At 38.8% G+C, this 18,272-nt stretch overlaps 1 protein-coding gene across 17 annotated transcripts in view; it reads right to left on the minus strand.

The window, feature by feature from the left end:
- Positions 1 to 18,272, minus strand: part of R3HDM1 (R3H domain containing 1) — a 162,946-nt gene that overhangs the window by 87,929 nt on the left and 56,745 nt on the right. For all 17 annotated transcript variants that reach the window (XM_061439167.1, XM_061439174.1, XM_061439196.1 and 14 more), the window contains 2 exons: positions 7,977 to 8,185; positions 4,982 to 5,192 (listed from right to left, as the gene is read on the minus strand). In XM_061439167.1, the coding sequence (XP_061295151.1) occupies positions 4,982 to 5,152 (171 nt within the window). In that variant the 5' untranslated portion in view covers positions 5,153 to 5,192; positions 7,977 to 8,185. The remainder of the gene's footprint in view (positions 1 to 4,981; positions 5,193 to 7,976; positions 8,186 to 18,272) is intronic.

Genomic DNA, 18,272 nt, shown 5'->3' on the forward strand with positions numbered 1-18,272 from the left:
GCCCATTTTTCCTTATTACACTATTTCCTGGCCATGGAATATGTTTTCAGCAAGTGTTTGCGGACTGCATGAAATTCTCCTGCAGTATGAACCACTGAGCCATGATTCAATAGTGGTCATCAGAACGTTTTTGTGTTTACCACCAAGAGCAACACAAGAGACATGGCAGAAAATGTAATACAAGCACACCTCGTTTCACTGTGCTTGGCAGATACTGTGCTTTTACAAATTGAAGGTTTGTTGCAACCCTGCTTCAAGTAGCACCATTTTTCCAACAGCGTTTGCTCTCTTTGTGTCTGTCATGTTTTGGCAATTATCACAATTATTCAAACTTTGTCATTATTATTTTGTTTGTCATGGTGATCTGTCATCAGTGACGTCTGATGTTACCACTGCAATTATTTTGGGGCGCCTCAAACCACACCCTCGTAAAATGGCAAGCTTAACCAATAAATGTGGTGTGTGTTCTGACTGCTCTGCCAACTAGACAGTCATTTCCAGCTTCTCCCTCTCCCCAGGGACCCCTATTCCCTGAAACACAACGATGTTGAAATCAGGCCAGTTAATAATCCTACATCTAAGTCTTCAAGGGGAGAAGGCAATGGCACCCCACTCCAGTACTCTTGCCTGGAAAATCCCATGGACAGAGGAGCCTGGTGGGCTGCAGTCCATGGGGTCGCGAAGAGTTGGACACGACTGAGCGACTTCCCTTTCACTTTTCACTTTCATGCATTGAAGAAGGAAATGACAACCCACTCCAGTGTTCTTGCCTGGAGAATCCCAGGGACGAGGGAGCCTGCTGGGCTGCCATCTATGGGGTTGCACAGAGTCGGACATGACTGAAGAGACTTAGCAGCAGCAGCAGCAAGTCTTCAAGAGAAGGTAAGAGTCACATCTTTCTCAGTTTAAATTGAAAGCTAGAAATTAAGCATAGTGAGGAAGGTATGCTGAAAGCTGAGACAGGCTGAAAGCTAGGCCTGTTTGCCAAACAATTAGTCAAGTTGTGAGTACAAAGGAAAAGTTCTTAAAGGAAATTAAAAGTGTTACACCAGGGGAAAACATGAACGATAAGAAAGTGAAACTTCCTTACTGCTGATATGGAGAAAGTTTTAGTGGTCTGGATAGAAAATCAAACCAGCAACAACATTCCCTTAAGCCAAAGCCTAATTTAGAGCAAAGCCCCAACTCTCTTCAGTTCTATGAAGGTGGAGTGAGGTGAGGAAGATGTAGAAGTTTAAAGCCAGCAGAAGTTGGTTCACAGATTTTAAGGAAAGAAGCCATCTCCACAGCATAAAAATGCAAGGTGAAATACCAAGTGCTCATGTAGAAGCTGCAGCAAGTTAGCCAGATCTAACAGCCTTCTATTGGAAAAAGATGCCATCTAGGACTCCCATAGCTAGGGAGGTGAAGTCAATGACTGGCTTCAAAGCTTCAAAGAACAGGCTGATTTTCTTATTAGGGATTAACGCAGCTGGTGACTTTAAGTTGAAGTCAGTGGTCATTTACCACTCTGAAAATCCTATGGCCCTTAAGAATTATATTAAACCTATTTTGCCTGTGCTCTATCAATGGAACAACAAAGCCTAGATGACAGCACATTTATTTACAACATGCATAACTGAATATTTTAAGTGCATTGTTGAGACCTACTGCTCAGAAAAAGGATTCCTTTCAGAATACTACTGCTCATTGACAATACACCTGGTCACCAAGAGCTCTGATGGAGATGTACAACTAGATTCATATTGTTTTTATGCCTGTTAACAACACAACATCATTCTGCAGCCCATGGATCAATAAGTAATTTCAACTTTCAAGTTCTTTCAATTTCTTAAGTCTTATTACTTAAGAAATACATTCTGTAAGGCTATAGCTACCACAGATAGTGATTCTTCTGATGAATCTGGGCAAAGCCCAGAAAGCCTCTGGAAAGATTCACCATTCTAGATGCCACTGGTGATTCATGGGAAGAGGTCAGAATAGTAACATTAATAGGAGTTTGGAAGAATTTGATTCCAACCCTCATGGATGACTTTAAGGGGTTCAAGACTTCAGTGGAGGAAGTAGCTGCATATGGAGTGGAAACAGAAAGAGAACTAGAATTAGAAGTGGGGCCTGGGGACTTTCCTGATGGTCCAGTGTTTAAGAATCTGCCTTGCAATGCAGGGGACATGGGTTCAATCCCTGGTTGGGGAACTAATATCCCAGCCACAGGTAACTAGGCCCATGTGCCAGAACTACTGAGTCCACATACCACAACTAGAGAGAAGCCTATGCAGCTCAACAAAGATCCTGCATGCCGCCACTAAACCTGACACAGCCAAAAATAAATAGATAAACATTAAAAAAAAAAAAGAGAGAGAGAGAGACAATGAAAAACACTATCCTTAAAAAAAAAAAAAAAAGTAGGGCCTGAAGATGTAGCTGAACTGTTGCAATTTCACTATAAACCTTTAATAGATGAGGAGTTGCTTCCTGTGCCTAGTGAGCAAAGTGGTTTCTTGAGATGGCATCTACTCCTAGTAAAGATGTTGTGAACATTACTGAAATGACAACGGATTTAGAATATTACATAAACTTCACTGAGGAAGCATCGACAGAGTCTGAGAGGACTGACTTCAATTTTGAAAGAAGTTCTACTGAAAGTAAAATACATCATTGCATGCTACAGAGAAACTGGACATAAGAGGAAGTGCAAACTGATGCAGCAAATTTCAATGCCTTATTTTAAGACATTGCCAGTGACCTTTAGCAACCACCACTCTGATCAGTCAATAGCCACCAACATCAAGGCAAAACACTCCAACGGCAAAAAGATTATGATCTGTCAAAGGTTCAGATGATGGTTAGCATCTTTAGCAATAAGGTATTTTTAATTAAGGTCTGACTATTTTTTTTATATATAATGCTACTGCATCCTTAACAGACTACAGTATAGTGTCTTTACACGTGCTGGGAAACCAAAAAATCTGTGTGACTCGCTTTAATGTGGTATTTGCTTTACTGCAGTGGTCTGGAAGTGTATGCAGTGTATGCCATAATCCAAGTTAATCGCCTGTTGAGAAACATGACCTGGAAGAGTGAACCTTTGGTGCCAAAAAGAGACTAGAAAGATATCTTTTACCATTTCAATCACAAATGCAAGAGAATTTAAGCATTTTCTCTGATCCAATCAGGATACTGACTTTCTGCCATCACTGGGTGTACTGATGGCAGGCATGACAATCTTTTGTTTTAAAAAGTGCTATTTCTAAAAATGACTAGAAAAACTGTTATTCCTCCAAATTTGTGTTATTCCTCCAAATTTCTTAGATAATAGCCACCTGACTTTACTTAAGCAGTGGGATCTAAATGCTTTTTAACTGCTGTATGAGTTGATATAATTTTCTAACACATTTCTGGCACATAATGAAGAATACAGTTTTTGAGTGAATGAAAGAATAAAACAACCTTTAAAAGAACCTTCTTAATTTATTCTAAAAGAATAAAGTATAAGTTTTGGCACATAGCCTTCAAGGTCTTTAGGATGCAGAAAGAATGATAAGAGTATTTTTCTCCCCAAATGCTAACTAAAACAAAAGTTTAAGACATAGTATTTTAATTTAACAGTTTATGGGCTTCCCTGATGGCGCTAGTGGTAAAGAACCCACCTGCCAATGTAGGAGACATAAGAGACACAGGTTCCATCTCTGGGTCGGGATGATCCCCTGGAGAAGGAAATGGCAACCCACTCCAACATTCTTGCCTGGAGGATCCCATGGACAGAGGGGCCTGGTGGGCTATAGTCCATAGGGTCATGAAGAGTCTGACACAACTGAAGTGACTTAGAAGTATAGGGCTAACTAAAACAGAAGTATCAGATAGTATTTTAAATTAACAGCTTATGGTAGATTAAAGGTTTTTCCTACTGAGAGACAGGGTCAAATGCCCTCTCCCCTTGAATCTGGGCTGGCTTTACTAACAAGTGTTATCAACAGACAACAGTGGAAGTGACATTCTGGGAGTTCTAAGCCTAGGTCACAAGGATGCTTGCAGCTTTGTTTGGCTCTTGAAACACTTTCTGGAACCCCTGAGCTGCCCATAATGAGTCTGATTACCTGGGCCGATTGTGTTGGAGGCAGTCCAGGTATGTTATCCTAGTTCCAGCTCAGCTTACATTCCAGCTATTGCCACCAACAAGCCAGATAAGTGAGCAAAACAGTTATGGACCTTTTGGGCCAGGCCACCTGACATTTAAATATCAGTGAGGGATCTCTTTTGATGCCTTGTGTGGACAAGATTCATTCAGTCAAGCCATTGCTCCATTTCCCAACACACAAACCACGAGATATTAAAAAAGAAAATGTTATTTGAAAATTGCAAGCCCTTATTTTGTGATTATCCATTGTATAGCAACAAATAACAAGAACACTTATAAGTAAGCATTGTTAAGTACTACTTGACACAATTTTTACCTACCTTGAATCTGTGGACCATCATCAATTGTCATCTATGCCTGGACTTAAAAGCCTTCTCAGTGGTTAGTGCTAGGTCATCATACACGTGTATCATCAAAAGCCTCAAGTGACCTTTTTTCTTCATCAATCTCTTTTTTCCCCTCAGTCACAGTTATCAATTGCTTCCCCAGGGCTGTTTTTGCCAACAGAACTCCTGCAGTTACAATCTCTCTATTCTAATCTCTTCTAATCTTAGGTTATTTTGAACTCTCACAACACTGATAAGTGTAAAATGGAATGAAAAAGTATAAAGCCACTAGAAAAAACAATATTAGCCACATACGAATAAAAAGAAATAGGTGATACAAGCAAATCAAAGAGCTAGATTCAACAAGCTAATCCAGGTGACCACACAAAGCAGCTGATAGACATGTCACAACGGGTCATCTTACCCTTATACAATTCTGAAAGTGAGTGTTGTATGAAAAGTATAATTATGTATTGAATATTTAATACTTGTAGCCAGAGGAAAAAATCTTGTTTACCTGCAAATCAATATTGTTGTCAATACAACGTTCATTCTTCTCTGCCAGAATCTTCCCATAGTTTTCTGATTTGGTAAGATTTTCAACTCCAGTTGTATCTTTCACTTCTGCCTCCAAATCCTTCATTGTTTCAGTATCATTTTTTATAGTAACAGTATCAGACATCCTCATTAGCAAAGGTTATTTTAGAATTCTACAGGGAACTTGAAGCCTTAGCAAGCAAGAAAAAAATTTTAATTCAGTTTGAAACATCCCTTACATTCAGTTAGTGCACAACACTGACTAAGTATCTTCTATGTTCCAGGAATAATGTCAAATATACATGGATAAATGCAAAATTCCTGCTTCCAAAGAGCATACAGTTTAGTGGCAAATATATCCAAATTAAAAAAAAATCATAAGACAATGAGATAAGGGATATAAAGGGTATGAGGTGATTTTGATGTGCACACCACTGTGAAAGTTCATAAGAAACATTAAGGAATAAGTCCTATCCAGATGAAAGGTAATGGATGGAGAGTTATAGATATGTACTGGGCTGACATCAGAAACCTTTTTATCTGAAGGGATATTACGAGTATTGTCCCTGTCATAGGGACAAAATCTTCCTGTCATAGCTTCAGAGCTTTCATTTAGCATTCCTAAAATTTCTAATTTCTTAAATTAACTTGCAATTCCAAAAGGAAATAACTTAAAAAATAGTGACATTCTATACAAAATACAGTTGTGAATTTGCACTAATAACTGTCCAGCATTATGAATCAAGCATTGAAAACTCTCCTGATTTACATGACTCAGGGCCAAACAACATATATTACCAGATGCTTTAGTACTTCAAAGGAGATCAAATACCAAAGAAGCCAATATATTTCATATCTTCAGTGAGTTTAAGACAACAATGGGAACTTTACACTGAATATCAAATAGGAACCTATCAGATAGAGCTCTCATTTTAGGACATATGAAATACGTGAACCTGAAGAGCAGAAGTTATAAACCACTTGCTATTTTTTTCTAGACTTATTGAGATATAACTGATATATAATAACATATAAGCCTAAGGTGTACAATATGATTATTTGATCAGATCAGATCAGATCAGTCGCTCAGTCATGTCCGATTCTTTGCAACCCCATGAATCGCCAGCACGCCAGGCCTCCCTGTCCAACACCAACTCCCGGAGTTCACTCAGACTCACGTCCATCGAGTCAGTGATGCCATCCAGCCATCTCATCCTCTGTCGTCCCCTTCTCTTGCCTCCAATCCCTCCCAGCATGAGAGTCTTTTCCAATGAGTCAACTCTTTGCATGAGGTGGCCAAAGTACTGGAGTTTCAGCTTTAGCATCATTCCTTCCAAAGAAATCCCAGGGCTGATCTCCTTCACAATGGACTGGTTGGATCTCCTTGCAGTCCAAGGGACTCTCAAGAGTCTTCTCCAACACCACGGTTCAAAAGCATCAATTCTTCGGCGCTCAGCCTTCTTCACAGTCCAACTCTCACATCCATACATGACCACAGGAAAAACCATAGCCTTGACTAGACGAACCTTTGCTGGCAAAGTAATGTCTGTGCTTTTGAATATGCTATCTAGGTTGGTCATAACTTTCCTTCCAAGGAGTAAGCGTCTTTTAATTTCATGGCTACAGTCACCATCTGCAGTGATTCTGGAGCCCAGAAAAATACAGTCTGACACTATTTCCACTGTTTTCCCCATCTATTTCCCATGAAGTGATGGGACAGGATGCCATGATCTTCGTTTTCTGAATGTTGAGCTTTAAGCCAGCTTTTTCACTCTACTTTCACTTTCATCAAGAGGCTTTTTAATTCCTCTTCACTTTCTGCCGTAAGGGTGGTGTCATCTGCATATCTGAGGTTATTGATATTTCTCCTTGCAATCTTGATTCCAGCTTGTGTTTCTTCCAGTCCAGCGTTTCTCATGATGTACTCTGCATATAAGTTAAATAAACAGGGTGACAATATACAGCCTTGATGAACTCCTTTTCCTATTTGGAACCAGTCTGCTGTTCCATGTCAAGTTCTAACTGTTGCTTCCTGACCTGCATACAAATTTCTCAAGAGGCAGGTCAGGTGGTCTGGTATTCCCATCTCTTTCAGAATCTTCCACAGTTTATTGTGATCCACACAGTCAAAGGCTTTGGCATAGTCAATAAAGCAGAAATAGATGTTTTTTTGGAACTCTCTTGCTTTTTCTATGATCCAGCGGATGTTGGCAATTTGATCTCTGGTTCTTCTGCCTTTTCTAAAACCAGGTTGAACATCAGGAAGTTCACGGTTCACATATTGCTGAAGCCTGGCTTGGAGAATTTTGAGCATTACTTTACTAGCATGTGAGATGAGTGCAATTATGCGGTAGTGTGAGCATTCTTTGGCATTGCCTTTCTTTGGGATTGGAATGAAAACTGATCTTTTCCAGTCCTGTGGCCACTGCTCCAGGTAATGCAATCCATCACCTCACATAATTAAATTTGTGTGTGTGTGGTAAGGACAATCTATTTCAAAATGCATCAAAAAAATGAAGATAAACTGAATAGGTAGAGGGATGGGTACAGATGGACAGATGCAGGTTAAAGCAAGTATAATAAAATGTTGATGGTAGAATGCAGGGGTGGTTAAATGGTTTCACTGTAAAATTCCTTCAACTTCTCTGTGTTTCTCAAAATTTCATAATTAAATCTTGAGAAGGGAAAAATCCAGTAGACCTTGTTTTTTCTACATGGAAAATTCAAGATTTCTTTTCCTAAAAGAATGTTTTGCAATGAAATACCTAAACCTATCTTAGGAATCCATAAATACACCTGAAAAGCTTAAAAAAAAAAAAAAGTCTTCCTTAATTATATTCATACCAAAGTTAAGTGATTCATTCTCAAAACAGTAAAGTTAGTAAGGGGGAAGAAGCTATTTAAAGTACTCTGATTGCCTACGATTTTGAACTAAAAATCTCTAATTTTTCTTAAATGATGAGAGGTTAGGTTACCTGATGTGTCCTATGGATTTGGGATTGTGGTGTTCCACAAAAATAAAATAAAATAATCCAAGGTTCTTTTTCACAGTTGTCAGCCAGGATGTCAATTGTCTTGACCCATTTGGAATCTGGCAGGAGGAGTCCCATGTCCTTGTCACCACTGTAGATTCCTGGACTGAAATGGACTGTCTTGGATCAAATATATCATATCTCTCAGCGGCCTAAAATTAAAACAAAATATTTTAACAAAATAGCCAAGGGAAATTAAATACTACACAGTAATTTGGAAATTAAAAATACTACTCTTGGTGACTTTACTGTTTTCTTGTCCTAAACGAGGGCCAGAACACTTAGTTCTACACAATTCTGACATACACTGGTCTTGTGAGCCTGAGTAAGTCATGAAGCCACCTAGACTCTTCTGCTGTAAAAGCAGAAGGAAGAAGAAAGCAAGGGAATAGATATATAATAAGAACAGAGTATATGGTCAGTGTTGTAAGGGAGATGATGATTTTCATTTTAAAAGTGTGCCCAGTATCAGAACCAGGGAATTCTTGCCTCCAAGAACTATGATTTTTAGTTTTCTTCCAAAGCTACAACTCCATGGATATAAAACAGTAATTTTTAAAAATAATCACATTCTAGGTTTTTAAAAGAACAAAAGCTGTAATAAGCCATTTAACACGTTCAAAGAAACACACATTGTCTGTTAAAAGCAAATGTCTATAAAGGGTGACAGACTATTTTTAAAGACATCTGAAAGATTAATGCCAAAATTCTCTCAGTGTCATCTGTTTTTATAGTCAGTTTCATTTAAAGTTTTCTCTTTTTTTTTGGTACAAGTGACTACATCACAGCAAAAAACACTTTGTGTCGCTCTTCCATCTTCCTTTGACAATCTGTTGTCAATAAATAGGACAGCACAGTTTTAAGGTGAACAACTGCACATAATGGGGTCTAACCACCAAGAGATGTAATACTAATACTGCTGAGCATACATCACAGAAGAATTCACATCTTATACTAATTCTTTAAAAACGACTTTGAAATGGAATTATTTTGAACCCCAACACAGATTCATATTAGTTTTCATATCTCAATTACACTGTGTTTGACTACAGGATAACAGAAAAGGACGTATTACAAACAAGTGTTAAACTGTTTTCTAATTGACATGGTCATTTCAATATGACCAAGGTTGCTGGGCCACTAAATATAATGACTAGGCTTAAGAAAAAAAATCCACCTGAAACAAACCAAAAAATACTTAAATATATTATTTTTCTCATTAAAAATTTTTTCTCTCATAAAATGGTAGACACAAGATGGCAGCACTCACTAAGCAGCAAAATTCTTTGCGTTCTTGCAGAAATTTTGTGATTTAATTTTGACTTTTTTACATTCAAAACTCTAAGAGAGCATGGTTGCAGTTCACTTAAGAAGTGAGTAAGGTATCACGAAAGGAAAAGCTGCAAGGGATAATGAGGAGGAGGCACAATGTGAAGAGGTGAACAAGGATCAGAAGATCTTCTAAGGACCCAAGGAATCTTAGGGACCACCAAATCCAACTGTATGATAAACATGCAAGTTATCAGTGCCCAGAAGTAAAATGACTTATCCAAAGTCATACAACCAATTTATACGACCAATACTTGCTAATAAGCCACACTACTTGACAACAAATTAATGAGTGCTGCTGAACCAACTGGCCAGTTATTGCCTGGAAAGGAAGTAGTAGTATAACAGCAAACTCAATGCATTAGCATTAGTGTGTGTGTGCTCAGTCAGGTCTGACTCTTTTCAATCCTACAGACTGTAGGGGAGTCGGACACGACTGAAGCAACTTAGCATGCATGCATGCATTGGACAAGGAAATAGCAACCCACTCCAGGATTCTTGCCTGGAGAATCCCAGGGACAGAGGAGCCTGATGGGCTGCGTCTGTGGGGGTCGCACAGAGTCGGACACGACTGAAGCGACTTAGCAACAGCAGCAGCAGCAGACTGTAGGGAAAAAAATATTTAACTGATAAATGGTTAGAAGATTTGAATGGCTTAAAGGTCAAGCACTTGCTACAGTACCTCTCACAGAGTGGGCACTCCAAAAATGTTATAATAGCTTTCTTTCATGGTCAGAATCACCTTAGGCCAGCAGTTGGTTGAAGCTTTATCTGTTGTGTCCTGGCTGCACCCTGCATGATAGCAGACTGACCGAGGCCCACATAGGGTGCACAGTGGCCTTGTATACCTCAACTTTTCTTATGCATGAATCCTACAAAGCTCAACAGGAGAGAATGACTGGAGTTTGTTTGAATGTGCCTATGTTGGGGAGGAGGGTACTTGCCTCAGTGTACAGCCTCACTGGGCTCTCATTAGAGCTTTGCCATTAAACATTAAAAATTCACATCAACTTTACTTCTCAAAAGTAATAATGTACTTATTTTAAATACAAATGTTTTCCTCTCTAAATCTTCAAGTAAAAGAGAGATTCCAGCTTCTTGGTACTTACTACAACAAAATTACTTTTATTGTGGCACAAAGCCTGTATTTCTAGGGTTACCTAAGGCTATGTGGATGTGTAGGTGTCAAGTACAGGAAGCCACAGACAGAAGTGGCAGATTATATCTCTGCCACAACACTCAGGAGTCAATTAAATGCACCTTCCTTATGTAATAGATAGCTATACAGTAAGTCAACATGATTAAGGAACTTAAATGAATTGGGTAGGTTTCTACGATAGAAAGAAAAGGAAAAATAATATTGACGTCTATTAAATGCATACATCTGAGTACCTACTGTTACTGATATTTAAAAACTGAGCTTCTGAGAATTTGTTCCAACATAAAACAAATTTTATTTGTTGCAACAAAACATAAAAAAAAAAGATGTATATATGCACTCAACATTCAAACTCGTCTTTGAAAATACATTCTTCCAGCCAGTAATGTTATTTATTAGGGATATATCAGAGATTTGATTGCTTCCCTGGCGGTCAGCTGTAAAGAATATGCCTGCCAATGCAGATGTGGGTTCGATCCCTGGGTTGGGAAGATCCCCTGGAGAAGGAAATGGCAACCCACTCCAGGATTCTTGGCTGGGAAACCCACGGACAGAGGAAAATTCCATAGCCCCGTGGGTTATAGTCCACAGGGTCACAAAAGAGTTGTACAGGACTGAGCAACTAAACAACAGAGATTTGATTATACACAATTTCTAAGCTACCAGGTAGCCAACAAAAGAGAAATGGCCACATGTATGTATTATACATAATAGAATCTTCAGAATCTTATGCACAGAAAGGCTGGCATCCACCCAACACCATATGCAAACGGGCATTAGAGGGAAAAGTAAATTTTTATAACCTAAAAAAGTTAAACTATAAAAGCATACGAATATAGGAAATATTTTATAATTATTTTGTGAGAGTCCTTCCCAAGAATGATGAAAAAATTTAGAAGCTATCAAAGAAAAATATTAACAAAATTTACAATAAAGTTTCAATATATTTTTGTATGACAAAAATGTAAGAGATTAAAAGGCAAATCATGTAACAAAAATATTTTCAATACAAAAGGGCCAAAATCTTTAAAGTAAAAAAAGGTCTTAAAAACCAAAGAGAAAAGGAGAGAAATGGGAACCAGAAATTTATAAAAGAAATACAAGTAACTAGCACCAAAAACTACTCATAAACAGCCTACCAGTGCAGGTACTGTTCTAATACCTTTCATAATTAACTCATTTAAAACTCATAACATGGAGAAGGAAATGGCAAAGCAATCCAATATTCTTGCCTGGAAAGTCCATGTACAGAGGAGCCTGGCGGGCTACAATCCATGGGGTTACATGGCTGAGCATGCATGAATGAGGGTGGAGGGAGATGGGTTGGTAGCAATAAACTGGTAGAACTAAAAAAAAAAAAAAAAAGCTCCTAACAATTCTAGGAAGTAGGCTGTATCAATATCCCCATTTTACAGATTAGGAAACTAAGGCACAGATAAATTGCTTTGTCCATGGTCACACAGATGCTAAGAGTGGGATATGAAGCAGGATATGAACCGGGGCAGACAGATGCTCCTCTCTAAGCTCTTACCCAAAATGCTGTATCATCATTAATATGTACCAAGAAGAGAGACAATTTGGGTTTATAGAGCATATTTATTTCAAAAAATACTTAAAATGTGTAGTAACTTGGTAACACTGTGTTCAAGAAAGAAAGTAGTAGACTTACCCTTTTCACGTAGATAGTACATAATAGTACAGAGATCCTCTTTTTATTTATGGTTAGTCAGGCTAATTGCTACTAAATTAGCAGAAATGTCAGGTAATCATCCAGTTTCTCTTAATTTCCCTATCTCTTGTGATCTTAAGTATTAAACTATGTAAACCTGGCTGGTAACAAGGATTCAGTTTGTGGTGAAGGAACAACATGAAGCCAAGGAGCTTACCAATGATAAATATGCATAGTTAGCTACCTTTCTCAGGGTAACAAAGCAGGGCAGAATTAGGATCAACATTTTGAAAGCATATGCAGTCCATGAATGAACAATTTCTCCAGTGAAGATTTCAGACAGAATTTTCAGCAATAAAAATTAACCACTGCTAATTCAAAGGATCACCTTATTCTGCGTAGAGCCTAATGTATGTGGTTCTATGAGTATGTTAAGTGCTCAGTCATGGCTGACTCTTGGCTAACACACAGACTGTGGTCCACCAGACTCTCTTGTCCATGGAATTCTCCAGGCAAGTATACTGGAGTGGGTAGCCAGTCCCTTCTCCAGGGGATCTTCCTGACTCAGGGATCAAGCCGAGTCTTCTGCTCTGCAAGCAGATTCTTTATTGTCTGAGCTACCAGAGAAGCCTATGTGTTTATATAGCACAAAGAACTGAAAAGTTACATAATCAGAAAAATAAATATTCTAATTTCACACACTGAAAACCAGTTTTTTCTAGATAAAACATCAAAAAGTTATTTAAGGGAATCCCCTGATGATTCAGTGTTTAGGATTCTGCACTTCCCCTGCGGGGGGCCTGGGTAAATCCTCAGTCAGGGAACTAAGATCCCACAAGCCCATGGCTCACCCCCATCCCCCAAATAATTATAATTTTGTTGTGGGAAAGAAATGTGGCCACACAGGTTAAAAAAAATTTTTTTTTTCACATAAATATTGGGGGGGGGGAGGAGTTACATTATTTAAGTTATCTGAATAGAATTTGGCACTGCAATGTCACTTTATTAGATAGACACAATGCTGTATTTTTTCCCTTAGAGAAGAAATGTAATCGGGCAGGCACATTTATTAAATAAGCCAAATGCACAAGATCAACATACAACTTCTCCTAAGGTTAAAGACAGACACAAACCATTGGCCAAAGGCCTCTACTTGGAAAAGCCAAAAAAAAAAAAAAAAAAGCCCACAACTATCCATGGTTTATGCTATATTTAGAAATAGTGGAAATATACAGTCTCAGAGTCAATCACTTGTCATTTACTTGAAAAAGAATACAAGCAGCAACATTTCAAAATGCTAACTGCCTATGTGATTTATAAACAGTTGCTGTCATCCAACAAAAGGTATGGAGTGACCTCAGGAAGCTGCAGCAAGTATTAGCTATATTATTAAAAATGAACAGAAGAGAAAGAACTACCTTGATGCAAAGAGTTTGCTAAACCCAAACGAGGAGGTTAATAATGACATTTATCAATAAACACATAAAATATTTTAAGATGATATTAAAAAGAGGAAAAAAGATAAAAAGAAAAAAACTTTAAAAAAGAGAAAATAATTAAAAAAAAGAAAAGTAAAAAGGTTTGGTAAATTAAAGAATGAGAGGGAATAACAGATTAGTGGAGTCTTATAGTCCATGAGGTCGCAAAAGAATAGGACACAACTTTGTGACTAAACAACCATCAGATTCTGAGACAAATTACTTTTATTAAAAAACTTAATGGGGAGGTAAGGTGTTACATGAATCTGCTGCATTCTGCATACAAAGATGCCAAAGGAAAAAGAAGTTCATTTAATGGGAACAGAGTATATGAACTGAGGCTAAAGACAAGAAATGTGACGATAGCTAGAGTTGGCAAGGGCACGGGGAATGAAAACTCTCAAATACTATGAGTTTATGTTAGTAATCTGTGATAACATATGAAGTTTACATTTGTCCTATCCTATGCCCAACATTTACACTTCTGGATCTATACACCGAAGAGACTCATATATGTACATGAGGAGACTACAAAAATACTCACTGAATTGTTTTAATACAATGCAACTTATGGAAAAATTTTAAAATGACACAATCATGAATTGGAAGGATACACATCTATTTCGTGTTAGTAATTCTCTCTGGAAGTTTCTGGTGAGAAGCACAGGAATTTTTAGCATGTCTTTATTATTTTATTTTTTAAAGAAAAAGATCTGTAGCAAACAACAAAAGGTTAACAATTTGCTAATTCTGAGTAGTAAGTACTGAACATTTTGTTATAATGCTTTTTTTTTTTTTTTGGTTCTGACATTTTATTAATTCATTTAATCCACCTAACAACCCTAAGGAGTTCTGAATGTCTCCATTTTACAAGTGAGGAAGCGGAGGCAGAGAAAGACCAGGCAGTTTACTCAAGGTTGCATGACTACTAAGTGGCAGAGTCAGAATTTGAATTCAGGTAGTCTGGCTTCAGAGCCCTTGCTGTTAGCCACTGCCTATATATACTGTCTCTAGAAACAAGGATGCTAATAGAACAGAAAGTAATTAACTGGGGAGACCAACTAGATACAGAGGTTGATACAGATACAGGTTGCTGCTGCTGCTGCTAAGTCACTTCAGTCATGTCCAACTCTGTGTGACCCCATAGACAGCAGCCCGCCAGGCTCCGCCATCCCTGGGATTCTCCAGGCAAGAACACTGGAGTGGGTTGCCATTTCCTTTTCCAATGCATGAAAGAGAAAGGTGAAAGTGAAGTCGCTCAGTCGTGTCCAACTCTTCGTGACCCCATGGACTGCAGCCTACCAAGTTCCTCCATCCATGGGATTTGCCAGGCAAGAGTACTGGAGTGGGGTGCCATTGCCTTCTCCGACAGATACAGGTTAGGAATGTGATAGTTATGACAGGATACACATGACTGTGCAGGTAACGCTTGCTACCCACTAAGAGAGGAAACATCAGTTCAGTTCAGTCACTCAGTCGTGTCTGACTCTGCCACCCCATGAACCGCAGCACGCAAGGCCTCCCAGTCCATCACCAACTCCCGGAGTCCACCCAAACCCATATCCATTGAGTCAGTGATGCCATCCAACCATCTCATCCTCTGTCGTCCCCTTCTCTTCCTGCCCTCAATCTTTCCCAGTATCAGGGTCTTTTCAAGTGAGTCAGCTCTTTGCATCAGGTGACCAAAGTATTGAGTTTCAGCTTCAAAATCAGTCCTACAATGAACACTCAGGACTGATCTCCTTTAGGATGGAGGAAACATAAGAGGGGGGAAAAGAGGATTTGGTGTAGAACAATCTCACTTCAGTTTTGTATACAGTATGTTCAAGGTGCCTTCAGGACATTCAGGGGGAGAAATCTAATCAGGAGTTGTACCATCAGGTGTTAAGCAGAGAAGGAAAGGCTGCTACTGTTGACTGGGTTGAAGTGCTGAACAGACAGAAGTTCTGAATTATCAACCTAGATGCAGTTGCTGAGAAGGCACTGAGTAAGAAAAGAAGTGGACTTAGGAAAGGATTCCCGGGGAACACCAAATCCTTAGGAGATGGGCAGGAAGGTGGAGAAACAAAGAGTCTGCTGGATCTGGTAACAAGGTTAGCATGAGATGCAAAGCTAGGGGAAGGCTGTCAGGATAGAAAGCAGAGAAAGGACGGAGGGAAATTGGAGTCTTGAAAAGGAAAAAAGGATGAGAATGAGAAGGAAAATCTGAAGTAGAAAGAAATGAAGAATTGGGGTCAGAAGAACAAATCAAAGGACAAGCCTTACAAGTACTTACCATTCTCAGAAAAATGAAGATAATGTGACAAGAAGCCGAGGGAATTCATATCTAATAAACACTTTTCTCTATTTCAAACCTAGGACATTATGTGCTAAAAATGAGGAAGTTGGGATAGCTTTGGACTCTTCGAAGAATGATGGGTGAGGATAAATATTGGAGTGAGTCTCTAGCGGGAGGCTCATTACAGCTGACTCCAACATCCAGAACTGTCTAGGCATAGTCCTTCTGAGAGGAAGTCTATAGATATCAAGACTACAGGTTTCTGAGATTGTTTAACTGAAGTCATTGCAATGGGAGTAAATGAAATGACTCAGGTGTTATCGAACAGCCATTTCCAGATCTACCATTATAACATTATATGGTACATTGCTTAAGAAGCCTAACAATGCCAATCAAAAGGCAAAAAGCTGGAGGCTAGGAATGCTAGAGTACTAAAAGAAGTCTTTCTATATTTCTATGTAGTGGGGTTCCTAGTTTGAGCTGATGCAGAGGCTAAAGAATGTGTTTCCCATTAGAGAACCAACGCAGGAGAGAAAAAGGGGAAGACAAACAGTTCAAGGTATATAAGGGATCATGGCCAGTACAGAAGATTCTAGAGAATATGGTGCCCTGAAGACTAACTTTATCAGAAGCTCTAGGAGACAGAACTTTAGGCAGGAATATTAGCAAATTCATAGCAAGCACTAGCAAAAGTGGCAGTGGGCCAGAGAAGGACAAAAACTCAAAGAGCATGAAAGGGCTGTTCATGAGCTCATGAGAGATGCTCCCTACGTATGTGTTAAATGCAGGACTGACACAAACATACCAGGTTATAATAAGATCTCTTGGCACATAGTAAGATCCCCTTTAAAGACCACATGGAAGAAAAAAGACTGGTCTTATCATTTGATCATGTTTTGGGAAATAAAGAACATTTGAAGGTTTAGATTCTTGGAAACTTGAGCACAGATAAGAAGGATGTGAGAGGAGAAATTACGATAATGGGCATGTAAGAAGAGAGAGTATAGATTTTTTGTTCCATACTGAGTTTGAATTGATTTTAATTCATTCTTTACATAGTATATTATCTACTGAGAGATGCTTTTAAGCAATGGAACCTGCTAAAGGGAACTATTTAAACGGAAAAACATCTGTTTATTCAACCTTGACTTATCTCTTGGAATAATGACAGCCAGAAAAGTAAATTATTACCCTAATACAGAACACCAAAGACACTATCAATATTTAAGAGAATAAAATATTGTGTAGTAAAGAATTTGGCTGGCCTTTGTCTCTAGTTCCTGGGAGGTAGCATCTAAAATCTTGGAATTCGGGGGAATTCCCCAGCAGTTCAGTGGTAAGGACTTGGTGCTTTCACTGCCATGGCCTGAGTTCAATCCCCGGTCAAGGAACTAAGATCCCAAAAGCCACATGGCAAGACCAAAAAATAAATTTAAATTCTTGGAAGTGATAGGAATACAGGGTACTGATTGTTTATGTTACTGAGGTAACTCATGGTGGAGGCCCTACAGAACTGATGTGAAGAAGATGACTCAAGATGTGGACTGGCCACACCTGAATGATTAACAGGATTATAAAGTTGGGGCTCTGAGCCAATGCAATATCAGCATGACCTCTGGGAAGGGAAAGGGAAGGTGAGAGACTGAACTCAATTGATGGGACAATGATTCAGTCAATCATGCTGATGTCATGAAACACTACTAAAAACTGAAGCTTGGGTGAGCTTCCCCAAACTGTAGTATTCAGTCACATACCTGTACCAGAAGGGTAACACATCCTAGCTCATTCCACAGAGATGACGAGGGAAGCTTTGCATTTGGGCCCCTCCCAAATCTTTTGTATCTGTTACAATAAAGCTGTAATGGAAGTTAGGCACTTTCCTGAGTTCTAGAAGTCATTTTAGTGAATTTTTAAAACCTGAGGGGGTAAAGGGAACCTTCAAATCTGTAGCTGGCTGATTAGAAGTGAGGGTAGACTTACAGAGGACCATGCCTTAACCTGCGAAGCTTGGTCTCATGCTGGGTTACTCAGTGTCATGAGCCATTGCAGTTATCAACCTTTTGCATAGTCTAGTCTCATTCATTACATTCTTACTAATATGGTTTGTGCTAGGTTCACAGCATGATAATACCTGTAGTTTACCGTTCATGAATAAAAGTGAATATTGTGAACATAATCCCAGTTTATTCATCCATTCTTAATGCCATCAATGAAAAGGCATATCTTTATATGGCATGCTAGGCCATGCTATCAGAAGCCTTCAGTCTTTATGGTATTTAAGCTAGACTCTAATGTGGTATCCCTTTACTCCTTCAGAACTCTTTCA

This window comes from Bos javanicus, chromosome 2, assembly GCF_032452875.1.
Source record: "Bos javanicus breed banteng chromosome 2, ARS-OSU_banteng_1.0, whole genome shotgun sequence".
NCBI classification, from domain to species: domain Eukaryota; kingdom Metazoa; phylum Chordata; class Mammalia; order Artiodactyla; family Bovidae; genus Bos; species Bos javanicus.